The sequence below is a fragment of the Lonchura striata genome, chromosome 4, assembly GCF_046129695.1.
Source record: "Lonchura striata isolate bLonStr1 chromosome 4, bLonStr1.mat, whole genome shotgun sequence".
Classification (NCBI taxonomy): domain Eukaryota; kingdom Metazoa; phylum Chordata; class Aves; order Passeriformes; family Estrildidae; genus Lonchura; species Lonchura striata.
The window spans coordinates 20,235,244-20,262,697 of record NC_134606.1 but is presented as its reverse complement, the minus strand read 5'-3'; the positions used below and the strand labels follow the sequence as shown (position 1 = coordinate 20,262,697).

Genomic DNA, 27,454 nt, shown 5'->3' with positions numbered 1-27,454 from the left:
TGTCTCTTCCTCAGCCTTACTCTTTCACACTTGACCATTAGGCAATTTCCCACTCTCTGCACACCCAAAAGAGATATTCCTCTCTATGCTTTTAAAATACTGCATAAGATTAACACAGCCACAAGACATATATATGCTATTCATTCTGCCATAGTAATCTTTTTCTAGCTCTGACCTGAGGAAAGTGCAAAGACAAGAGATATAAATATTGTGGTCCCAAATATCTATTGATGTTGGAGTTCTCAGTGAAACACAATTCCTCTCCTCATCCCTTTCTCAGTCACTTCTGTATTCATTTACATTTGCTCATATATTGGTCCTAGGGCTCTGGCTCAGACTGACAAGAGCTCAGCTTCAGATGGTAATTTCACTTTTAAAAACGGCTATTCAGGTATAACTGAGCAACATACAGACTCAAAACTCATATCATGCTTAGGTGGCAAATAAATGCCAAATCTAAGGGATGTTAAGAGCACAGTTAGTGAGCATAATCCTATGTGCCTGATAACACATTACCCTTCACAAGGAGATCTGGTAGATGAGTGAGGAAATTCCAGGTAATATCCAAATATGAACATGCTAAGTTCTTCTCCTATAGATTTCAGAAGGCAGACTATACTGACTAGTCCATAACAGCTGTGCATAATTCTATCCAAAAATGGGTTAACTCTGCAACGATCAGCATTAACTCCCACACAAATTTCTGCTGGAAATCTATCAGGTTGCTAGGATAGCATGCTGTGCATAAAGGCTGCTCCCTGGCTGTGTACCCTCCCTGCAGGCACATGAAGCCCTAATTATAAGGTATATATACAGAAGAGTTTCTGTGGGCTAAGGAGAAGCATCAACAAATACACTATTTCCTTTGCTCCATGAGTTACAGACCCTTTGAAGCCTTTTTCTGTTCCTTGGTTTGTGCTTGCATCATCATATAGGAGGCTGTTTCATACTTCACTTTTATTATTCTGACCAAAAATTGCATCTAATTTTTTCCATTACTCATTAATTTAATTTTTAAATTCAAAGTAAACAAATCCTGAACAGCAAGCAATAAACTAAAAATTGAAAGGAGATGATGCTGTGCTGTGACAGTAGGACTGCCTTTGTCCCATTTCATTACCAGTTAATGTGACTTTTTTCTTTTGCAAAGTCATTTAAATACTATATGAGAAAAATACTTTTTTAGACACTTTTTTTGTACACCTTCATTAACTTATTTATTGGTGCATTTATTTCTTTATTATGCCTCATTGTGGGGAATGGAGGATAGTTTCTTTCTTCACTTCAAGTTCTATTTCACTTTGTTCCTGTATCTATTTAATAATTTCTTTGCCTCCTATGACCAAAATATTTCAATTTTTTTTCTTTTGTCTATTTCTAACTTCTGTAAGTCCATCATCAAGCCATAAAGGATGACTTAAGCATCCTTACAGGCTCACCAGTATGGCTGCAGTTAAATGAAAAGAATGGGTGACTACTCCTGGCTGCCAGGAGCTTATATGCTATTCCCATAGCTTTCCCTGATGCTCCATAATGAAAGTGATGAGTCTGAGATTCTTCCTCATCACCACACTAGTGCATAAATCTAATTGCCAACTACTTTGAGACCCTATATGTGCCAAAATGGAGAATATTTTTAATTTTTTAAATAACCAACTTATCCATTCATTTCTAGAATATAAGAGTTAAGACATAGAATAGAACAATTTTGGCACTGAGAAAAACAATATAGGAGAGTTTCTTAAACACCAGAGATGCACAAAGAAATTACCCTTTGATTTACAGTATAAATCTTTTCCAAATCTATACAGGTTAAAAATGCTAGTTGTCATATTTGTTTTATACCTTAACATCTTTGTTTTCTTTATGCTTAAGATGCCCTCAACATATATCTTCACGAGTGTAGCTAAGTTGGAAGAGGAAGGTTAGAAGTATTTATAATATTGCCAGAGCTGTCATATAGGCAACAAACAGAGAATATTTCATCATAAGGGCTACAAAAGTATTCTGCTTACCATTTCTTTTAAAGTACATTTTTTCCTTTTTTTCCTAAAGAACAAATATCAGTGCTTTTGAAACAAAAAGCTAAATTATTCATAACAATTAAAACAGCTACTTTGTCTTATGGATAGAAATCAAATATAACATATGGATAGAAAGACAAACATAACAAACACTGGCAGAATTAAGTATGAAACATTTACAGAATGTGCATCAATGAGTTTTAATTTTCTTACACCTAGTTTATGTAAACCAAGTCCTCTTTAGTTCTTTTCTACTGTTTTCTTATATCTAAGTGTACACTGAAGGGCTTCATCCCCTTATCCCTCATACATCACATTGTGTATAATACATTTAGATTTATAGGCTGGAATTCATCCCAGTGAAGCGAAGTCAAGGAATTCTAGTTTTGTGCTCACTTTAGGACATTCATTGTATTAGATTTTTAATTTAACACATGTTAAAAAAATATGTTATATAAAAATTAATAAAATCTTTTGTGCTTAGTTTTTAAATCTTCATTGTGTTTTGACTGATTTTGCACCACAGAAGAGGGTCTTTCCAGCTTCCCCATTCAAACATGCAGGTAAATGGAATATTTATGTGAAGGGTCTAGTTATTTGTTTCAAATCAGGTAAGTTTCTTTCAGCATCCTCCATTTAAATGGCATTATTGGCTGAATGGCAGAGCTCAGAGAGTCATGAGCAGATTCAGTGAAGCAGAATCCATCTGGAGACTCATAAGCAGTGTTGCTCCCCAGGGGTCAGTACTGAATCTAGCCTTTTTCAGCTTGTTTATCAGCAGCCTGGACTAAATAGAGTGTAGCCTAAGCCAGTTTGCTGATGATACAAAATGGGGAGAGTAGCTGATACACCTGAAGGCTGTGCTGCTGTTCAGCAGGACCTTGAAAGGCTGGAGGGCTGGTTGGGGAGAAAACTATTGAAGTGCAACCAAAGTAAGCGTAGGGTCCTGAACGTGGGGATGAATAATCCTAAGTGCCAGCCCAGGTTGGGGGAAATCTGTAAAGAGAAGGTCTGCAGAGAAGAACCCGAGAGTGTTGGTGGGTGACAAGGTCACCATGAGCTGGCAATGCCATTGCAGGCAGGAGGGCCAGTCCCAAAGCACAACAGGAAGAGTGTGGCCAGAAAGCCCAGGGATATTATCCTCCCACTCTACTCTGTCCTACAGGCTACATCTGAAGTATTGGGCTCTATTCTGATCTCCACAGTCCAAGAAAGACAAATTGTTACTGGCAAGGGCTCATCAGAGGCCACAGAGATGATGAGGGATCAAGAGCATCTCTCCTATGAGGATAGACTGTGGGAACTGGGCCTGTTTACAGAATAGAAGATCGAGAGGGGACCTCATCAATATGTACAAACATTTTAAACTTGGGTGTCATGAGAATGATGGCACACTCTTTCCAGTGGTGCCAGTGAAAGGACAAGAAGCAATGATCATAAAATAAAATACAAAAAATTCCATCTCAACAGGAGGAAGACCTGCTTTACACTAAGGATGGCAGAGCCCTGGAACAGGGTGCCCAGGGAGGTCATGGAGTGTCCCTCTCTGGAGACATTCAAAACCCACCTGGATGAGTTCCTGCTCTAAGTGACCCTGTAATCTCTGGAGGTCACTCACAACCCTAACTATTCTTTAATTCTGTAGCTGGAACCTAGTTACAAAATGCAAAAATTATTCCCTTTAGAGAACTCTTTGTTGATCTTTGTTCATTATTTGTATTTTTACACCTATCTTTGGCATTACAGTGAGCAGTCCAGTTTCAAGATATCAGCTGTCTCATCCTTCTCTTTGTATTCTTTCTTTACAATGTTCTCTACATATATAAAAACAAAAATCTGAAACAGAAAAATTCCAGACTGTCTCCAATAGGTGACCTTAGTGAATGTAGGAGAAATTCTAGAGGGACAAAAACAGGCTAACTGCTGCTTTTTATATTTTCTTCCATATAAAACCAAACAGCAGCTAGTTTGCCCTGGGCATTTTGCTTTATACATTGTGTAGAATACATATTCTTGTCCATTTATATTCATCAGATCTAAATCTGGAAATTGCTATCATGCCGACAAAGAACCAGACACAGACTCTAACTCCTGTCTTGCTCCTGTGTATGATAATAAGATTTCCATGACTGGAAATTTGCTTGGTGCCCTTGTACAGTGTAAAGATGGTATCAATCTGCCCGAGTAAGATTAACACCCAGTTACCAACTCTGACATGAGGGGGAGTGAACTAAACAGCTAGAAAAGACCAGTGTCCACAAGGAAAAGACATTTTAATATTTTCTTTTGTAAAATAGGAATTAATCAAATATTTTCAGTTGCTTCTCAAGTTTAGATATTAAACCATTAAAAACCTTAATCCATTATTCTTCACAAAGCCAACAAAAACTGAAGCAGAGAACATAATTAGAATTAATTACATTGTCTGCTTTCAGGAAGAGTTCTGAGCTATCCACTGGAGCTCCAAAAAAGGCCTTTTTCACCATTTGGGAGACTATGTAAGCTATTTTGCCAAGACATCATTCATATGACATTTCATACATTTTGCAAGTCGAATCAAAATGAACAGTGAATGCTTTATGTTTTCTGCCGATTCTATTCAGTAAGAACAGCAAGTTCAGCAAGTTCTGTCCTAAAAATTTTAAACATAGACCACTGCTAGACTTCAAAGTGGGGCTTTGGACCCAACCATCTCATTATCAAAGTTGTATTAGAAAATACTACAAAGGTGACACAGCTCTGAAAACAAAGTTGGAATATTGTAACTTCATCCAGAATGAAGACTACAGCTTGCCAATCACTAACACAGTCATGGGAGGCCAGAATAATAGCACAGAATGAAGGATATTTTCAGGATCATGTTTCACATTAATAAAGGTCATTGGACATGGGTAATTTAGAAAAAAAATCACGTTCCTAATGGCTTCTTACACTAACTCTTCTTAAATGTGACATAAACTTGACTTTTCCATCTCTGCCACACATTTTACACTAGTCTTTGTGTTCTTTGGGTTTGTCAGCACTCTCCTTATCAGCATTTTGACTGAAGTTTATGTTGTGCTCTAAAGGGCTTTACTTGTGTATTTACTGCAGTGGTATATAAATAAATAGAACTTCAATGTGCATGACTGAATATTAAATACATTGAAAGCATAGTTTCAAAACACTAAGTGGAAAAGTACTTCATTTACAAAAGTGTGAGTTTTTTTATTCAAGTATTTACTTTCCTAATACTGATCCCAGACTCTGCAAAGGTAAGGCTATCACTAGCTCAACAAAAAAAGCTGGAACATTGTAAACTGGTTTTTCCTGCAAGATATTAGTCAGAGATAGGTTAAACTACATAGGACTACACCTTTCTTTTCCACAAAGTCAGGTAGTTAGAGATGACAGACCTGTACACCAGGGAACTTAAACACAGGGAGATTCAATTTTCACCAAAAGCATTTCCAGGGAAGAATAATTCCCTATGGAGAACCAGAAGGAAAAAGGAAAAAAACACAATCCCAAGAAGTTGCCACTGTATATAAAAACACACAAGCTAAATCTAAAGAACTGAATGTTTAAGTGAGAATATTTTTTTACCAAGTGAATTGCTACATTTCATTGTAATAATTAAAAGGATAATATAACACGCAATAAAATAATGATAAATATGGTTATAGAAAAAAAAACAATTTAAGGGTTTATGGTTACACAGTCCAAAAAGTCCAACCAAGCAAGTACAAAGATAAAAGCTGGTTCAAAAATGTGTGATGAAGAATGCATTAGTCACAGGGGAAAAAAAAAAAAAAAAAAAAGAAGGTAACTCATAAGAAAACAAAGAAAGAGGTTTAAAAAAAGGGGCATCAGAATTCTAAATAAAAAATCTGATTCCAGTAAGGATTTTTGAAGATCTTTTAATTCTTATGATTTATTAGGTCTCCAGCAGAACTACTGCACTGAGACACTATGGGTTTTTTATTAATAGAAAATGATTAATGCCACTGCAATCAGTAACAAGGACTTTCTCTTTCATCAGCTAGAGGTCTGGTGCTGATCAAATGATGAAATCAAGGAAAGTGAATTGGTAAACCAGCTGGAGAAGGCATTTCTAATATGATTTAAGATAACAACAACAGCAACTGAGGAGCTTTCTCATTTTTCTTTAGTTCACTTCTGTCTGTAACAGTGTGATTTCATTAATGTCTATAAAATCTGCACGTAAAATCCTTATCTAATACTTAGACTAACCATCTCCTCTCAAATAGATAAATTAGAGAAAAATCCAAATACAGTGGAAAGGTAAGATTTTGGGATTTTTTGTGTCCTACCCTGTATTTTCACAATGGGAAATAAACACACACAATGTGTGTATGAGAAATCCATATTTTTAATCCTTTCCACTCTATGAGTCAAGATGCAGGAAAGGGTACCACATCCCTCTGTTGTGAATGAGTGAATGAGAATTTTAAAAGACTAAAAAAGTAGCAATACACACAGACTCTCCCTCATTAGATTTTTTTGCACAATAGTGACTACAGAGAACTATGAATGCACAGTACTTTGAATAATAAAGCATCTGTGAATTACATAATGTCACTAAGTACATTCCAAATGGTATGCATATATTAACCCACAAACACAGGCTGGTACTTATTTAATACAAAAATACACAGGCTGGTACTTATTTAATACTTATTTAATAACAAAAAAAATGGTGTTTCACAAAGGCCCTGGAAGTCCATTATGTTATCCAATTCTCACATATTACTCCAAGGAATGTGATGCTATTGTTACACCACAACAAACAATTGTCACAGAAGCAACTTTAATAAAACAGTTTAAGGAAATGTAATTACTTCTTGTATTTTAAACTGTCTGGTGCCTACAAGGATAAAAAGAATATGAGGAATTTTATACATATTAAGATTCTGTATTTTCACAGCATTTCATATTGCCATTGAAATGCAGGAGCAAACTCTGAGCCCATAGCACCTTCTGACAATCAAAAAAATGTTCCTTTGTATCACTACAGACTTCACACAGCTTGATTGGAACCCTCTGGTTTAGAAATGCCCCAACACTACCCTGGTGATAAATCATTTTAAGATTTGCATGCTTGCTGTTAGCTTTAGTACATGATATGCTGCTTCTTCACTGCTGAAGCAAGGCTTTTTAAGCAGCTGTAGTAGTCTCTTGACAGTGTAATACAAATATGGATCCATAATTTTAAAGGGAAGTCAAAATTATGATTTGTCTGCTGTATATTCTTCTTAATGACTAGTTCAGAAACAGGAACATAGGACTATTGTTTTAAACACAAGTCTGAAACCCCAATAGGGAGTTAATATTAGATTTTTTAAAATCAACTCTTTTCTCTCTCTCTGAAATCACCTACTCTTTCAATTAATAGAAACCCATTGCTTAGTAAAAATACAAAGTATTTTATTTTTCTATTATATGTTGATACGATTATTTGGAAGTCTTTTCTATGAAGTAGCATACTCTTTATGCTCACCTAGTCATATATAACACCAGACAATTTGACAGTTTACCACACTAAATCCTGATTCAAACCCTCCTGAAATCACTGACTTGCATTTTCCTTTTACTTCCTTGAGTCAGAAGTGTTTTAAAAGTCAAATGCTGTTCATCCTTTCACTCCAATATGTAGCACTCCAAGCTCATCTCACAACTGCCTCCTCTGATGTTATGACCTCCATGGTAAGATAGTGTAGGTTTATTCAGTATAAAAACTTAGGATGAGGTTCTAGGGTTTATGAAATTAACAGATGGCCTCAGCCTAAGTGTATTTAAAGGAGATTTTATTCTTTAATGAAAATAATTATAGATTGGGTATGTAACCAAAACTCAGGTATGTATTTGATCTTATCCCAGAAATAATTCAAGATAGATCATCCAGGTTACCATATGGGCTATATTCCTATTCCTATTTTTATTAAAAGCAGATTACAGAGTGGCTAAAGCTACTTATGATTTTTCAAGCTTACCAGTATTAATCTGAATAAGATAATAGATAAGGGAAGAATGATTGGCAGTCATTCTATCCACACAAAGTACAAATATCTTCAGCAGAATTTCAATAGACTCTAGAATTTAGTATCAAAAGATCTAATGATAATTTAATCTTCCACTTTTTTTAAACAGTATGACTTCTTCCGGTAATGTTTTCACTCTACTTTTTCCTAAATATAGAGATTTGCCATATTTATTTATATTCTGTCCTTAAATGCAGTACTGCAAAGTATTATAAAAGTTTGGATATATACAATGAGGTATTAGATATGTGCAACATAAAGTCTATTGATGTGCAAAAAATCATGAAGTTCACACAGTGAGTTATGACTCCAGTCTTGTTGAAGCCACTGATATCCATATCTGGGGACAAGAATTCCAATTGCCTTATCTTTCCTAGTTATGGCATGTAGAGAAGCAGCTAGTGCATCTGTACAGGCCCTGAGAGACAGATTAAGCCAGAGAGATGATACAGATGCCCAGAATCTTTCCACCTGTGGCTGAATTCACACTGGTTATTGCAAGACGTGGATAGCCATCTGTCCACCTGTCTGGTAGTTACACTAAAGGGTCATATTGTTTCAAAGATGTGATTACACTGGAGTAAGTAATAGGAAAGATTTTTGAAAATTCAACACTATTTCCTACATGAACTATAATAGTCATTATAAGTCTCTCCTGGTGCAGTTCAACATGGCCAGAACACCAGAAATCCAGCAGAGTCAGTGCACTATAAGAGAAAGGTTCAATAAATTATGCCAAAAATGAAATGGTTACATTTTAAGGACAATTATCTGCCTTTTTGTCCCCATCATATTAATAGGAGAAAAAATTTCTGACAATGGCAAAGCTGAAATTGTTATGCCAGACCTCAACATTCTAATTTTTTTTACTTCAACATATAAAAACTGCATATGTGCAGGTAAAGAGTTTCCGTAAATTTTGTGTTAGGGCATAAATCAGCAAATTCCCATTGACACTCATGTATTATGGATAGAATTTAGTTAAACAATTCTTATAATATACTGTAATGTAAGTCCTACATGTATTTAACATGCCAGACAGTCAAGGCGCAGAGATCTAAGGTGGCTTCTTTCATCCCAGGATAGTAGGTCAGTGTCATTAACAAGATCCCCAATTCCCACTTCCCAGTTCTATGTAGTAAACAGATAATTCCTTTGAAATTAATGGAGCTCATGGTATAATTGCAGCCTCTATTGAAGTAGGCGATAAGATAGAAATATGTTCTGTTGTATGCATATATTGTATATTAGCAGAAATCTAAAAAAAAATATCAAGAGGAGTCTAGAAAGTTAATGGACTAAATGGCAAAAATCTTCTGCCTTGTTTCAAGACTTGCTAATGTATCATCTTCTATCATTACTTACAGTAATGAATTCTGTAAAGAAGAGATTCTGACATTAGTGTCTGACCTCCCAGTTAGAAATCCTATTTTCTGAAAGCACTTTTTACTTGAAATGCATTAAAATAAGCCACAAACTCAATCAAAGGTACAAAAAAATTAATATAAAAATCACCCTAAAGACATGTATAAAAATAGTATGTATTTTTCAAAAATTGTCCTATCCAAAATAACTTTTCAAGTGAAATCAAAATCTGTATGGTACTGCTCACTGACAGTTCTACTTTCAGGGAGAATGACTAAAAGCAAAGTGCAGAAGGCTGCACAGAAGTGCTCCACAACACAATACAAAATGAGATTGTGTCATATTCAAATTCTAATGCTATATTTAAAAATTAAATTTGCTTTTTAAATGGGAGATAAAAAAATTAAATCCAGTTTATTATTACTGCCGCTATGTCTTTACCTTTTCATTACTTTAATATTTATGCCAGAAATCAACATCACCAATGTAAGAAAAATAGAGGAAAACTAGAGGTAGTATATAGAGATTTTATTTGGTTTACTTCCCTGCATCCATTCAAGTAACTTTAGGAATGATTCAATGTCTGTACATGAGAAAGGCACAATCTTTGTTCAAGATTAACAAAAATATTCAAACTGATCTTCCCTGAAAGATCAAAAACTGAACTCAACATGTAACCAGCAATTATCAACTCCTTATCACTGCAAGGTGCTCAGGTTTCACATACTTTTAAGCATCTGAAAAACAGGCTGAGCATGACATGGTGTCATGACATGACGTAAATTTTACAGCAAATGTAACTGTACAATTTTCATTCTCCTTTCACCATCTTCCTTGCACTGTGACTCTCTCTTGTGCATAGGAAACACCTGACTAATTGCATCAGGAAGTCTACTCTTTTTATTCCACAACACTGCCTATAGCTGCTTCTTTCAGGCTCCCTGGAGCTTTAATTCACAACTTTTTAATGTGGTCCCTGGGGAGTATTTCAAAATAAGGGATGGAAGCAGAATGAAGGCAACAAGAAAAACACTGAATCTCCCTCAGCTTGTCTAGTTTTCTCTTTATAATGTAAGCTTCTCAGGACAAAGCTCATGTATTGTGTCACTACCAGCACTGAGTATATAATCAATGGTTTCACAATACTATTTTTTCCATGTGTTTTCTCCAATTTGTTGAAAGACTTTACCCACTAACCATGCCAATATATTCATATTTCACAGTCATTAAATACTATATTCAAAATCAACATAAAATATAAATGTAATAATAAATTTTAATAATGTTTGAATTTTTAAGCATAAAAAATGTAACCTGCAATTTTTTTTTCTTAATTGCAGCATGGTTAAATCTAAAGCATTTTTTTGACAAAAGTGCACTGAAGTATATATATATATATATGTATGTATATATATATATATGTGTGTGTGTGTGTGTGTGTATGTGTGTGTGTGTGTAACTGTCCCATATACATAGTGATGAAAGTTAATATCTCTTTCGAACACTTTGTCCAGGAGGTAACTCATTGCTGTTAAGCAAAAAAAGGATTTACTCTGAAAAATTCACCAAAAAAAAAAATTAATCAAAAAATTTTCTCTGACTGAGACAATGAAAATCACCCTTTTTATGGGTGTAACCCCAAAGAAGTGGGTACTTGTGGCAGATCTAGGAACAGAGAATGAATTTTCTTGTTTCTAGCCCTTCAACAGGTAGACTGATTTTCTGCCCTTCCATAGAAATGGTGTTGTGACATCAGTAAAGTCAAACATACAGTCTTCTATCATTAGATGTATGCTAAAACAAACCAAGTGTGATGAGACATTTCTACTTAAAATTGTTCCATGTTAACTGACATTAGATGCAGAAAGATTTTGAGCTTGAATGCATAAAATTCCTCTGAGGTTGAGTCTCTCTATAGACTCTCAGAGACACCAAAAATATTTCATCCTAAATATTAGAAAAACAACTTAGGCTGAATGAAAGGATGCCCACTGTGCCTACATCCTACTGATTGTGATACTATGCATCTAAGTGAGATGCCAAACTTTAGCATATTCATAATTCAACTGTTAAAATTATGCCTGTGTAACTGGCTAACTCCCTTCTTACAGGTGAAAGCTGAGACTGGCTAGAGGTATCTTTACTCCCTGTGTGCTTCTACCATTCTCACAATATAGGGCTGGATAGCAGAAGAAAATGATCATTATTCTAAGACTAAAAGAGAAAAGCAGATGGACATTTATGATATCAAACTCTGCCCATACTTCTTATTAGTTTAATTAGTTTATATACTACTCTTTTGCTCGTATTTGCTAAAATAAAATTTCTCTAGACAATATTCAAGAAGTGATACCTTTTATCCAGAAACAATTGTCTGCATATGGTTTCACAATTTAACGAAAGTTTATTTTATGTCAAAAGCCAATTCAAAATCCTGCTTTCCAGAATAAAAACTCTGCAAAATGTAACACAAACAGATAATTAGGTCTGATAAAATAGGCTATAGTGCATAATCAGGTTTATTAAAATCCATTTTTCTCTGTCATATTTCTCATAGATAATATATAAGCAAATATAGTATTTATATGTGTAAATAATAAAAAATTGAATTCTTTTAATTAGCCTGGTTGGCGCTTGCTAGTCAAAATAGTGTTACTGGGATAGACTAAGACTGTTTGAATGTGAAAACTAATCTGATTTGGAAGGTAATTAATTTTAAACTAAATGTAGAAACATTAATGCCTTTCTTGAATTCCACCACTGAAGAATATTGAATGTAACTGCCAGAAGTCATAACAAACCTTTTCTTTTTTCTTCCTCATTAACACCATAAATTCCTTCAAAAGGGCAACAAACTGGTTTCCTGTGATAGATGCCATTCCTAGGAACTGCAGATCAAAGGAAAACTCACTGCTGAAATTATAATCTACTGGGGTATGTTGGAGAATAGAATTTGATTGTGGCTTCTTGATATTTCAGGAACACATTCCAACAAAAACAAAGAGCTTAATGCTAAGCAATGAAATTGTAGTCAAGTTCATGGTGATAAAAAGGGTTTAAAACATTTGTCATACTCATCATCTCTTAATGTAGATTCTGGTAATATATTGAGAACAAAATAGAAGATGGAACAGCATTTCACATATTTATAATTTTCCCTAAATGAAATGTCAAAAGTCAGATATAATGTCTGCAAGCACAATAGCTTAATTTTTTCCCAATGAAAAGGGAGATAATACTGAGTTTGTAAGAATGCATAATCAAGTATACATTGGAAATTTAAATACAGCGGGTGCATTTGAGAGTACAAAGCTATCTTTTACTAGCTCAGCAAAATTCAGTCTATTGAATGACACTCAAAGAGTAAAATGAGTAATGGGTTAAAGCATGGATTCCCCGACTTTTTAAATGGCGAGTGGATGAATCCAAGAATCTGTTGTTATGTGTCTATATGAAGCTTGCAAAAAGAGACAGTTTCTTTATAAGCTTGAGAAATCTCAGGTGAAGATTTTAAATTGTTTATGAGCCTTTGCAAAAACAATTTACTTGAATTGAATTGTGTTGTTCACCCTGAGACTAAAGTGTGATCTGGGTTGTGCAAGTTTACTTAATTTAATCCTTTAGTCTAGGTTTGACAGATAGTTTAGCAATCTGAATACTACTGCAAAGGCCATTTCTCCTGCATCATTTATATGTAAAATTGTGTTTGTCATCACTGAGAGTGTCTCTACAAATTGTGATAGTAAACATTCACCAGAAGTAGAATCATTAAGAAGAGAAAAAGAGATCTTGTACCATTAATTCCTTTTCCCACTGGTTTCCATTTCATATAATATTCCTATTAATAATTTATCTAATTTGTTTTGTAACTAGCTGAAAAAATTGCATACCACAATTTGTCTGATAATTTTCTACTGACATATCTTGTTCTTTAGTGTTATTGTATAAAACAATGGAAAATAAAGAGATACTGGAGAAAGAATGGTCTTTACTTAAACAAGAAAACTCTGGATATATTTGGCCTGGTCATATGAATAAGACAATTCAGATTTGGCTTTAAAAGCTCTAAATTGACCTCTTCCTAAAGTACAGGAAAATGAGAGTCAGATGGATGTATTTTTTCTCTCATCCAAGCAGGACAACAGCAAACAGATAGTAGAATGTTACTTGTCAGAAATATCTTTCACTCCTTCATTCTGACATAAAAAAAGACACTACCCAACAATGAAGCAGCTGTAGGAGGCAAAGAGGAAAGAAATAGTTCATAAAAGCTATATTACCACTTGCAATTCTGAAGCTCCCAGTATCTTGCAAGTTGATATAACAGAAGAAAAAACTCTTCATTTGGTCTCCCACTGTTTTGCTGCCCTTTCCTCACTGGTGTTGTAGGAGGAGGCAATATAAAAGTGCTTTTATTCCATACAAATTGCTTGACTGCTAAACTGTCTGAAATCTGAAAATTACAGTAGTTCCACAATTTTTTTTAAGGGTTCTTTCTTCACAATTGCTTCTGACCAGAAAATTAAATACAGAAGAATGAAATTGCAACAAAGACAGAAGACACAATTTTGATTTTATTTCCCATTGAAGAATAATTTTATTGAAATAAAATTGCTATATTTGAGATAAGAATCTGATCAGAGGTACTTAACAATGCCTTTACATGTTCCACATTGAATTTTTTTTCTAAGATAATGTCTTTATTCAGAAAAGGGCTGAATATTTCACAAATATATTTGCATACTTAGTGCATTCATTTCTGCAAAATGTTAAGTCTTAAATGTTTTGGTGGCTTTTTCCTTTTTTTTCTCTCATTTTTAGGTAAGATTTGCAAATGCTCTGAAATGCTCTCACAAAATATGGTCCATGGACTGCAGGTATTTCATACACCATTTCTAAGCATCAATTGAACTAAAGAAAAGGGATAGAAAACTCAAAAGAAGCAACCTCTGTGCTGTTTTTTTTTTTTTTTTGACAAAGACGTTGGTACCAATCTTTATAGTTCCCTGATGTTCTTAAACAATGAATTCCAATCAAAAACTGTGTTTTTCTTGATCTCTTTTGCATCTTTTTCCTTCTTATTCCTGTATGGCTTAATCGTAATTTTCTTGGTTTATTTTATTAATAATTTATTTTATGCAGAATTACTAAAGTTCCAGACTAGCAATCAAGTTTAAATAAACAATGTCCATGCAGAAAACCTGAATCAATTCAAAAATGAAAAAATTGATTTTTTTATTTTAATTTTGCTCATTGATTTTGTTCACAGAAACAAAATCAATGTGGTAGCAGCCTACTGACTTTGAAGTTTGATAACATATCTCAGTACAATAAGGAGGTCAAAGCCCCTACTGTATCATAAATTCCTCCACTCAGAACTAATTACTCCAAATGAGAAACAGAGGCAGACTATCAGTTTTGAAGGGATAAACACAAAGGATGAGCTAATTCAGACAAAAACACATAACAATCAGGAGAGAAAAAGTACTTTTCGGCATTTTTGCTCATACAGTTGAAAAGACATACTATAAAGGCAAAACACAAAATACAGTCTTGTTACAAATATAATGTCATTTTCTCACACAGCTATACCAGATTTACATCACAAACTTCAGTGGGCTGAAGTAATGCTTTATTCCTAAGAAAAAGACCTTGTTGGAAAATTATTCTTCAAATATCCTCTTTTGCTGCTTCTTTTGATGAAGGATATGACTAAATAAATTATTTAGGAGAAAATATTCAGCCTTTCTCTAAATCATAATCTGATATATATAGTAATATCCAAATACATATATAAAATGAATATAAAAATCAGTGTATGTATATATACACACACACAATATAAAATTGGAATTGGCACTATAGTCTTTGTTTTTATGTGATGTGTATAGCTTAGTAGTGACTGCAGAGTTAGAGATTTTCTGCATATATGGTTTTGATACTGGCAGTTGTACAATCTCTGGTACAATTATTCTAGTCTGGAGCACTCTAGCCAAGTGAATTCAGTTGTCTTTAGAAACCAAACTATGTTCACCATGTGATTGTTGATTTCCCTATTTTCTGATAGTCATTTAGCATGTTTAGTTTCTTCTTTGTATCTACCTCAACTTCCTTTGAGAGCCATTTCTCTCAGCAAAATCTGAAGGCCCCAATGCCACTTGACTTGAATCATTTTCCACACTGTCTCATGTCCCTGAGCAGGTCAAAGATTTTCAAATACTAAGACTCTTTCTGGATTTCCAGAATTCCAGTCCTGAGGTATATTTTTTCTTTGTTTATCTAGCATATTGTCAGGATTGTTTTTTGGTTTTTTTTTTTTCAGCAAACCACAAATACTTCATTGATTCAAACACTGAAAATTCAACCTTGTTCACACTCAACTCCCTGTTACTAATTCAACAAATCATCTAATCAAATCTCAGTCCTTTCAAAGATGCAACAAGGAAGAAAATTGTGAGTGTTTTCATCCTATTCATACTCCTGAATTAGATGGTATTTGATCCTCTTCTTCCACTTACGATCAGTTCTGCTTACCAAACCTTTCTATGTACCATTTGTTTTCCTGTCTTGGATTCTTTCTTCTTTGCATTCTCCATTTAATGTCTCTCCAAATGCATCCAAAATGTAACCTGAATCTCTTGTTTCAAGTGGTTTTCATCATGATTTATCATGTTTTGTTTTGTTTTTTCTAATTGCTTTCCTTTAAAGGTCCACTTGGTTCTGCAGTAACCCTGCCCCCTGGGAATCAATGTCTTAACATTAAGAGTAAAGAGTGTTCATGGATTTTGTGATCCAACGTTCCTTAGAGTTGGAGTGTCAATTCATAAATAATTCACTTACGAGCACATACATTCATTTTACATGATTCCTCAATGTGGCCAGGGTGCTGCGTAGTCTGCACCGTATCCACCTACAAAAAATACAGAAATATATGTCTGCTTACTGGGATGTGAGTAGGGTTTGGCTAACTTTATCCTCTACTGTGGATCTTACTAGTGAGCAAAAAATTTCTCTTCTCTGCCTTAGATCCAAGCATATTGCATAGAATAACTATTTTGTCAGCAAATACAGTTAGAACTGTCTGTTTCATACAGACATGTACAGAAGCATACTGTTTCATATTTCTTAAGAAAAAGAAGGAATTAAGTAAACTATGCCCAAAAACAGGCTGTTTTTAAATTATAGACAAATTGGAGTGATTTATAATTTCTTCCTTTTTTTACTCAGAGTTACTGCAGACAGAGTAGAAAATGATATAGATGTCTCAGGTATCAGTGGTGAGCATAACTCTTCTCCATTAAATGATGGGGTAATAGTGCAGTACAGAGAGTTGAAAGAAGCAAAAAAATGGGCATTTTACAAAAAAACAAACAGGCAACTCCTTTTTCGCTTCATCTCCCTCACCCAACCACCAGATAAAATGGAGTGAACAAGCCAGATTTGAAGGACAACATACAGTGACAGTCCTATGAACATCTACATGTTCAAAATGCCAGGTATCAACTATCTTACTCTAAGGTGGACATGAAAATGGAGAACTATGGAAGACTCTTCTTCCTTTGACTCACTCTGATCAATATGCTTGTGAAGGAAATGAGACACTAAATATACTTGCACATTTAGGATAAACAGTCTCTGACCAATATATTCTTCAGAAACAGGACTTAAAATATCATTTGGAAATGGGTCATTTACACAAAAAAATATTAATCCATTCTTGGTGATTACATAACATGTCTTGGTTGGCTTTTATCACTCTTTTCAGCTTTTCCAGTACTATTGAATTATGAATAATTTATACTTATTTTACATCACTGACTACTGCATCCTTATTTTAATGAATTATTTATTCTAATCTGTTACACACATGTAAATTTAAATCCAAATTACACAAAAGTAGGATAGCAATGTCAAACATGTCTATGAAACATCTTTTCCTCTATGAACATTATCCATCAAAGAGTCCTAAATGTTCTCAAATAATAAGGTTTGTTCCTCAATCTAAATATTTGGGACAAGCAAGCAAAACATTCTGGTTTTGTTGCAGAAGAAAAACATTTACACCTCACTGAAATTCTTCATCATGACCAACCAAATCTCTTCATTCAATTTACACTGAATTAACTGGACAAAACACTAAATAGGCTAAAACAGTCAATAAAAATACAGGTAATGTATCTACCTACCTACCTACCTACCTATTTTTATCAATCTATATGTACTTTTCATTTAAGTTCTTTGAGTACTTCAAAATTCCTAGCTTAACAGTTGCTAAAATTTATATAAAAATTAAGTTTTGCTAACTTCTAGGAGAGTATTCCTGAATATTCACTGGAATAGTAAACTTGTCCAGTATGCAATCAACAGGGACCTGTTAACATGTACTTTAAATAACTTTCTGAAAAATATAAACACCATTATGAGCATCTGGTGCATTCATAAGATATTTCTGAGGCAAAAAGTATTCACAGATGTAGCATATACCTTCTATGATTAGAGCTTTCTCGTATGACAGATACTGATACTAGTTTTTTTCAGTTAACAAATCAAATCATAATCGTGAGAGAGAAGATTAAACAAGCAAAACAAATTACCTGACACATACGAGACAAAATGTTGACTCTTTTTTATCACAAATGCAGTACATTAAATCTCAGGCAATCATGGAAGACAGTGTGTGTGTCTATATTACCTGCAGTACACCTGATGCAGCATACAAAGGGAAGGATGACAGTGCAGTTTGTTGAGCCTCATTATGTTACATCCTAATGAACAACAAAGCCTGCATCACCTACCAATCTTTGGTACGCACTGCAGGCACAGAGAGCAAACTGATGGAAGGCCTTGCACCTGCACTTCCAGTGCGACACGCTACATGGCAATCTAAAGACAATACCGGGACAAACCAATGATTCTGTGGTGCTCAGAAATATGTACAGAAGGACTCCAAACTTAGACTGAAGACAAATTCACACCCAAATCACATTCCCATGCTCTGTGTCATTAGTAGATGCATCCATACAGAATGATTGATGGAAAGTAATTTGAAAACTATCTTTTCTTCCCAAATCTCTGTTAAATTAGGTGCTGTTTTCCCCATTTTTCTATGGCAGCTGAAGAATCTTGCTAATTTCCATGAAATTGATGTTACTGTCTTGCTCCTCCTTCCATTTTCTTTTGCAAAAATGCACATATTCCAAAGTTAAATGAAGAACTGATAGGCACTACTTCAGTTGTTAAAAGCAACATGCTTGCAGTTCTCCATTAATCCAGTCCATAATACTAAAATATAGACCTAGTAGTTTCTTATAACCTACCAAGTACACTTGCTTATCATAGGCATAATTTCACATAATTTCTTGATAGGTTAAAATTATTTTTCCTGAATATTTCAATGGGAAATTGCTTCCAGAATTTCAATGCTGCAATAGATAAACCACCTCAAATTTATTTATGGATCTTTATTTCTGTTTCTCCTTTTTCCTTAACTTACATATTCATTGCCATTGGGAAGCGACCTTTTAGTATTAGTGATAAATATTTGTTATTAATTGTAATTATTTTTCATTAAATAATTGAGAAGTCACACTTTAACATAGTATAGTGATCCCAGTCATAATATATTGCTGCAAACTCAGAATTATTAACTTCTGCAAGTACAGTTTTATTGTGGGGGGGGTTTGCCACTCATTTTACTTTATTCTTAGAAATATATCTCTGTCTGTAAATATATTATGATTGCAATATACATTATATATTCATCTGATTGACATATGCACATGATGAAAAATGTGACAGATTACAAGTTTTTGAAACATTCTTGAATGGAACTGAAAGGCAAAACATGCTCATTTTTGCCCACTACAGAAAACACAGATAGAATTATATCTCTGTAGATTTCCTGTTACATTTCACAAGATACTTCTAACCTATTTTTAAACTTCTTATACACATGTAACTTCATTTTCAGTTTGTGGCAGAAATCAAAATAGGATATGGGGAACTATAAAAAGTGTATTGAATATATTTCTTTCAAATGTACATGCTGCAGCTAATTCTCATATTCTTAAATAAAAGAAAAGTATCAGTAAATGAAATATTCACTATCTTTATGTTGTGCCACTTGTATACATATGTAAAGGCCATATATAGGAAAAAATAGGCAAAATGGAACGCATGAGCAGGTTTCTTATGAATAAGAAATTAATGAGGACTTCTACGCATGATCACAAAGGGATGCATAGATTTTGATAATTAAAATTTCTGTAATAGGTTTGGTCTAAATTAATATAAAAAGGTAATAATCCTGAAAATAAAAGTTTTCAAAAAGTGAAGTTTATGAAAAAGTTTTAAAGGGAAACACACCTACGGTTAGTACACCGTCTAATGTGATTGTATTCTCATCTAATCTCATTTAAATTAAATTTGTCATATTTTTCCTGTGACTGCTTCTGAGTCTTGCATGCTATATAAATCAAGTCCATCAAAACAAATACTTTTAGTTCTTACCAAAACAACAACAAAAAAACCAAACAAAATGCCAAATCAAATAAAAAATTATCCCCTTAACCCATCATTGTAAGCTTAAAATTGATAAAATAAATGTCTATCATCTGTTATCTTTACAAACTTTCTGGCTTATTGATTTCCTCCTCACACTATGCTTATAAATGACTTTTGAACATTTACGACTCTATCAAATCCCACCACTTATGTTATTTTCATAGTCACATTTTGCAATAATAAGGTGACATATGTCACTTGATGTTAAACTCTAGAGGACCACTGGCTCATAACAGCAGTTATAGATGGAAGAACTGTGAGCATGCGATTGTCCTGAAAATAATTAATTCATCCCCACTAAATAAAGAATTTAGAATTTAAAAAAAATCACATCTACTTAAATGTTTAGGAATCAGTTCTTTCTAAACAAACTCAAAATATTGTAAATTAATGATAAGCATGTTCGTAGTAGGTAGGAATGAAAACCAAAATAAAATATATTCTATTTAACTCTCTAATCCACTCTCACAGAAGCAGAAGTAATTTTAAAAATTGCCTCCTTAATACTATTTAGCAGAATGATTTCCATTCCTGAAATGCAGAACTTCATTACAATCCACTAAAAAGATACTATTGTTCTATCTTCAGTACATATGCATTGACTTAGGTAGATCATATTCAGAAATATAATAACTTGGTAACTGTATTTTGAAGGCACAGAGTGGGATAGCATAGTATTAATCTCCCTAAAAAGTCCCAGTAATGCAAACTTTCATATAGTTTGCATTCAAATTATGTAAAACATTTATCAAAATTCAGTCACCTTGCTTATTGATGTACTGCAGTAAGAAGCACTGCAATGACAGGAATGATCATTATTTAAGTTATTTATTACAATCAAGCCACAGAAGCTCTGGACCTCCTAAAAAACTGAACAATACTGCCATGTCAATAAAAATAAGGTTCACAGAAAAACAGAAGCACAAGTTCTGATATCCTTAGATGCTTCTGTTGCTGCAAACCTCACACTGAGAAGTTTGTGCTGCTCCTTAAACAGCTGACAGAACATAGCTTAATCCTGGTGTAGATAATGCTACTAACAGTTTAATCCATCATTATGGAACTGAGGCCTTAAAAGCATGGCCCACATTTTGTTGTTGTTTTCTTTTTCCCTTTTCTTAGGAATACACAAACTTACTGGAAGGAAAATATCTGTGTAGTTGTATTATTCTAAATGGATGAAGTTCCATTTCAAAACTATCAAGATATTTTTGTGTTACCTCAATCTCAGAGAGTTGAATTTTTTTTTGTTTTGGTTGCTAAACTAAACATTTAGTGGTACATATTTGCTGTTATGGCAATATTACTCTTTAATAAGTTTTGTTTATATTTATTCCCAATATATTTATGAAGAGTAATCACATCTCCTCTTCCCACTTGCTTTCTTAAAGCTCTGAAGTAAATGTAGCAGTGGCTTAAAACCAGGCAGGAATATTTACCATCTACTCCACCCTTCTGATGGGCACTAAAGCCTTCAGGGCAGGATTTTATGACATGCCTATGAAAGAACTCATGTACTATTGCAGTCTTCAGCTGGGTGTATTAAAGTAAAAGAATTCCAGTTTTGGTTTACCCTAATATACAAAGCAGTGGTTCACAGAGTGATTCAAAAGAGCTTCAAATATTCGTGCCTTGAGGATAGTAACAACCTCTGCCATCCAATTTTGGCTTGCCACGGCACGTCTCTCAGAGCCTTAAGTCTGAATAGGAAAAGCCCTTTTAGTCTTCTCTTCCACAGCTAAGTCTATATTCCATGGTTATTAAACAGCTTTTTCTGAATGTTTAAAAGTAAGCTTCATTCCTCCTGAAAATGATTGACTAGAATAACAGAATGATTTTTCAGAGGAAGTCTAATAATGACTTCTCAAATGACCTGTCTATGTCTCTTTCTCTCACAGCACCACCAAAATTGATGCAGCCTTGTATTGCAAAAATAAATTTGTGTCATTAGTGCTCCTAATAACTCTTGCCTAATTTATTAAATTCTTTTTTTCTACTGCTCCCATATCATTATTTCCTAACTGAATTTACAACTTCTTCCTGTTTTGTTTTAACTCTTAACTTCTAAAGTCTAGAATGTTTTCTAGTCCTTCATCTAATACAATCTAATTCTCACAAAAATTCATTATTATCATATTTGCTCCATAATCAAATCTCCTTATTACATTTGCACTCATTTTGCTTTAAAATATAAAGCAAAAATGTTCTTAAGACTGATTCTTGACTCAAGTACCTTCTCATAATGCTTAGCTTTGCAAGAAAACCAATTGTCATCTCATTTAAGTGAATTTCTTACATATTTTTTGATTCCTTTAGTAGTACCCATCTTCCTCAGGTGCACAAATAATTTCCCAGGTGGCACAATATCAACTGATTGCTGAAGTCCAAGGAGAGAGATTACTAAATTTTCCTTGTCTAAAAAATAGGTTATCTTTTCAAAGAAAGTTATCAGATTGGTTTGTATGAACTCTTTTCAGTAAAGGCATTTTCAATTTTCATGCTATCTTCCCTCACTTTTTATGTCAGTAGCCTAATTTTTTTTTCATACAAACTCTGCTCTACTGTTTGCTAAAAGATGAGGTCATACATTATGACCTTTATTACTTCTTTTCCATTTTCTCCACTACTTAAATAAAAATAATGTATTTGCTATTCTCCAACAAAATAGTACCTTTTCTTTTTTTCCTAACAGATTTATTTAAAAGAAGATATGGCATGCTTTGCTCTATATCACTCAGAATTCTGCGGCCACACCTATCTGGTCCTGCTTGATTTACATACATCAGACTCCTAGTTTTGCTTTCATCTCAGATGCTTCCAGCTTCTGCTTTTCCCATGTATATCTCTATCAATTTTGTATAACCTTTCACTTCTAAGTGTAATAATTGTCCTGATTCTTGCCCTTGCTCTTATAGCTTAATAAGGTTTTCTTTCAATCATCCCTTTAATGTCTACCTCAGTTGATATTTGTCAGAGCACTTTATATTGATGATGACCACACCCGTACAATGTAAATCTCTCTGATTATCTGACTTCCCAACTCCCTCTATTTCCCACTCATTGCAATTTCCTGATCTCATACTTTATTGCATTAAAAAAAAAAATCTTCTCATGCATCTACACAGGAGAGACACCTGTGCAGCTGAGACTCTGATAAGGAGTTTGAGATATTTTTCTTCACAGACAAATATGAAAAATATTTCTGTATCAAATTCCCCACATTCCTCCTATCTGTCATCGCATATAAAATCATTGTCTACCCTACTACTTAAGTTCAATGCTGAAGAGAATAAACTGTATTGATTGTACAGGGGCCATACTTTTCCAAGTCCCAGAATTAATCTGCCTAGAGGCAAAATATCTGTGTTCTCTATTACTGATCCTTTGTCATTTCAAACATAGTATTATATTTATTTATAATTTCTCTACCCATCACACTGTACTCACCAAGACAGAAAGAAAATTACGAATGGCAAGACTTCAGTGTCTTATGTATAAAAAAGCTGAGGTAAATGACAAATATGGCTTTCTAGATGTAATTTTATTTTTAGAGGCATTAATATTTGGTTGTTTTAAAGGAGACTTTTAAAATCAGTGCCTAATGTATAATCTACACAGAATGATAGCTGACAATTAAATTTGTTTCTTACTAAGGTTTCCACTCACACATACAAGGCCAGAAAGGACTTTTAGTGAAATATTCATGAGAGGTGGAAGAATTACTCAAGGAATTAAGTACTTTGTAGATATATTTAAAACAGATCACTGTGCTGTGGTAGAAATAGCAAGCAAATATTTATTGCTTTCTTTGTTAAAGAAAGACTTACTTTTCATCTCATGATAGCAACAGACTTCACAGGAAAGTGACTCCAGGCCTTTGGAGACACTGGCCCAGTAATCCCTGTTCCATACAGACACTCCTACTCTACCTGGGTACAACAGACTTCAGGGGCTTCTCTTGCCCCACCACCAGTCCTCACTCCCCCAGCTTGCCCTTGACTGAGAGAGACATTTATTCTCCTCTCTGGTCAAAATGTACTAATGCATGTGTGAAACAGAGACCTGCTGCTCCTTCTCTGGCAAATAAAACTCCATCCATCAGGCAGCAAGGAAGATTATCCCAAAGGCACAGCAGGGTTCTAAAGGTAGAGACTTACACAGCAGCCAAAACTAAAAGAAAAAGTTATGGAAAGCAGGGAGAGTGAAAGATGTAGAGCAGTTGGCTTAACTCTTCTATACAGAATCTTTAGGCAGGAAATGACAAACCTACCAGCTTTTCTATCAAATTCCAAAGTACAAGTAGATATCACTCTCACCTAGAAAACTCACTGATCACAGCAATGCCTCTCCTGGTAGGGATGTCTGAATAAAATGTCAGAAGATGAAAGAAAGCACTTTCACCAGCATACCAGCCATTTGAAAAGAAATATCACAACAGCCATAGGTTGTACCGACTGCTTGAACAGATCACAGAAAACATGAATGTAAAATGCAAATTTAAAAAGCAACATAAAAGGAGAGTGATGTTCAATAAACAAAACATAAAATTAGGGTTCCAGGATCCCTCTTAAGTGTACCTCCGAGTTACAGTCAAAGGGATTTTAAAAGGAACAAATTCTCAGTTAGTCTGTACATTCATCTAAATAATCACTTATGTTATGGAAGCATCATAATGATACACTAAGTTTAAAAAGAACAGAGCTATTCTTAGATGCTATGTTATATGTATGCAAAACACCAAATTGTTGTAACAATACCATAAACCTGTCTGTATTGTAAACTGTTAATGTTCCTAAAATTAAGTTCAAAGCAAAAAGGTTTTTTTTTTTTTTTTTTTTTTGTATCTATGCCTTCCCTTTCAAAGGAAACATAAATTCTATACTTCTAAACCACTTGCAACTTTTGAAGTCCTTTATCAAGGAGAAGTGTGATGTTTCCTAACAAATAAGACCTTATTTTATAATGTGCCTTATGAGTACACTATGGTAGATTGGTTTAACTAAAGTCTGTCAAGTTATCATAAGGGGTTTTTTTACATTTTTCAAATAACTGCTTTTTCTTCTCTATTCACTTTTTGTTAATGGAAACAGAGCAAGTTATTTCTATCTTTAACATATGATGTAGAATGAAGAAAAACATAAGAAAAAATAAGCAGTTAATGATGTGACCTTTAATTTCTTAGATGTGCTTTTAAATTAAACCGAAAATGACCAAAATTAACCTGGATTTGACAGTGGTTATATGTGTGAAATTCTGTCACATACAAAATTAGGCTGTCATGCTGAGTTCACATAAAAAATATTGGAACAGTGGAAAGCAAAAAAATATTGCATATAAATATTTGTAAGATCAGATGAATTACCTCACATTAGATTTCACTCTGGTGGTGATTCAAACATAATATACTTTACACACTTCCAGATTCTAGGTAACTACTAATGCTTTTTCCTCATGGCTAATTAATATATGTACAGAATTTGCATATGGGAGTACTAAATATACACTATAAACTATAGTTTAGGGTTGGGTTTTTTATCATATTTGATCAAAAATAAAAACCATCTTTTTCCAGTGAAGTAGAAAAATTTTTATTGTAGGACCCAAAATCAGTCTGAAGTGTGTCTCCACTTCTTTTGTATTAAATTACATCTACTATGCAGAGGGAAAAGGCTTTTCTCTGTCCAGGTAAGTTACAGAAGGATAGCCCAGTTTATTTTTACATGGCTGCCCCTACTCAGAATGTTACCAGCTGTAGGACTCAGGAGTAATTAATGTTAAAATGGCTACCCCATATCTTGGAGGGGGAATGAACAACAAAGGATATTTTTCCAACTAAATTTCAGGAGACATATGTGCACCAATAAAACTTTGCCTAGCCTGGATGGCAAGCAGAATACACCAGCCAAGAGTGGTTACAATTCTAGATATTTTTGTGGGGGTTTGTATTTCAAATGGAAGGATGTCTCAGGAATTAAAAATGAGTGTATACTTCATGTATATTTTAATTGGTTTTCTGCATCATTGTAGAGCATGTTACAAATGTTGTTTGGATCTACTACTTTTAAAACAATGAAAATTAATTTTGTGATATTGTAGAGACGACCAAAAAGAAGGATAATATCTTGACAGTTTTTAGTATAATACAATAGCTAAGCTGTGTTGGAACAGATTGCCAAATAAGACCAATTCATTGCAGAACATGAAGAAAGCAGCAGCAGCAAGAACTCTGGTGTCTCCTTGTCAGTATCTGCACAGACTGTGGGTAGCACACAGGGTTTTTACTTTATGGATAGTGGCTTCCACTCTCAACAAAACTTTCAGTAAAGTCTTTCTGCAAAATATTTGGAGGCAAATGTGAAGGGAACATACACTTGCACTGAGTCTTATGCTACATCTAAAAGTAGCAGAAGAGAAACATACACTGGTCATTTATCCCCACTGCTCACTGTCCCCCACTGAGGAACAAGAATTTCATTATGAGCATTTACATCAGCTCAAGTGGAAACCATTCTCAATAAACCATTCTCAATTCCTTTCTCTTATTTTAAAGACCTTATTTACAAAGCCTGTCTTTGTAGATGCTTACTAATACCCAAAATGACTGAAACCAAGAGGCCAGATGAACTTTTTGATTCATGATTTACAGCAGTGCAGCAAGAACCCTTGAAACTGAATGTTTAGAAAATCAGATCTGACAAAAACGTTCTTCTGAAATTATTTACAAAATATAAATCTGAAGATTATAAGACTTCATTTCGGTTTCATTTGACCAAATTTTATATAGCTAATGTAACTATGTTTCATGAAAGCCTGTTATTATTCAAAATTATCTAAAGATAACAATTAAACCAGAAGAATTACGCTACTCATGGAGTGTTTTACATTTAATAAGTCACGTTACTACCATATGCTTATAAAGAGAGGAGGGAAGGAAAAAAATAAAAGGAACTAAAAAGGTGTTGCATCTTCAATGCGTGCAGACATTTTAGATCTACTTGATTTACTCAGTTTGTTTTAAGAATGAAAAGCAATCTTTGACCAAACTGTCATCTTAAAAATATGGTGATATTTCATTTTCTCCCTTCTGCACTATTAAGATTGCTGGGAACTGAAATACTTTCAGCAGTCATGATGTCCAATTTTTCAGTCCTGTCACTTTCTAGCAAATCTGCTTAAGCAAAATACTTATGTTAGAAAACAGAGCAAACATATGCTATAAAATACATTCTGCATTTCTTTGCAGGACAACTGGTATTCAAACACAAAACAGAATGAATATGTAAACATCTGTAATTTGAGTCCTATACACTCTTTTAAACCATAAATCTGATTAATTTTCACAGATGATAGAATTAGCTCACTTTTTTTTGCACAATAATTATAATCAACACTATAAAATAAAAAGTAATCAAAATGTTATTTCCAAAGAAAACACTCCAGATCACTAAAACTAAAAAAAAA

At 33.9% G+C, this 27,454-nt stretch overlaps 1 protein-coding gene across 4 annotated transcripts in view; it reads right to left on the bottom strand.

The window, feature by feature from the left end:
• PCDH7 (protocadherin 7) overlaps positions 1-27,454 on the bottom strand; it is a 261,503-nt gene that overhangs the window by 194,120 nt on the left and 39,929 nt on the right. Inside the window, exon 2 of one of the 4 annotated variants that reach the window (XM_031504566.2) lies at positions 16,281-16,340. The exons of the other annotated variants lie outside the window; for them this stretch is intronic. Coding sequence (XP_031360426.1) covers positions 16,281-16,340 — 60 coding nt within the window. The remainder of the gene's footprint in view (positions 1-16,280; positions 16,341-27,454) is intronic. 4 annotated transcript variants of the gene reach the window in all.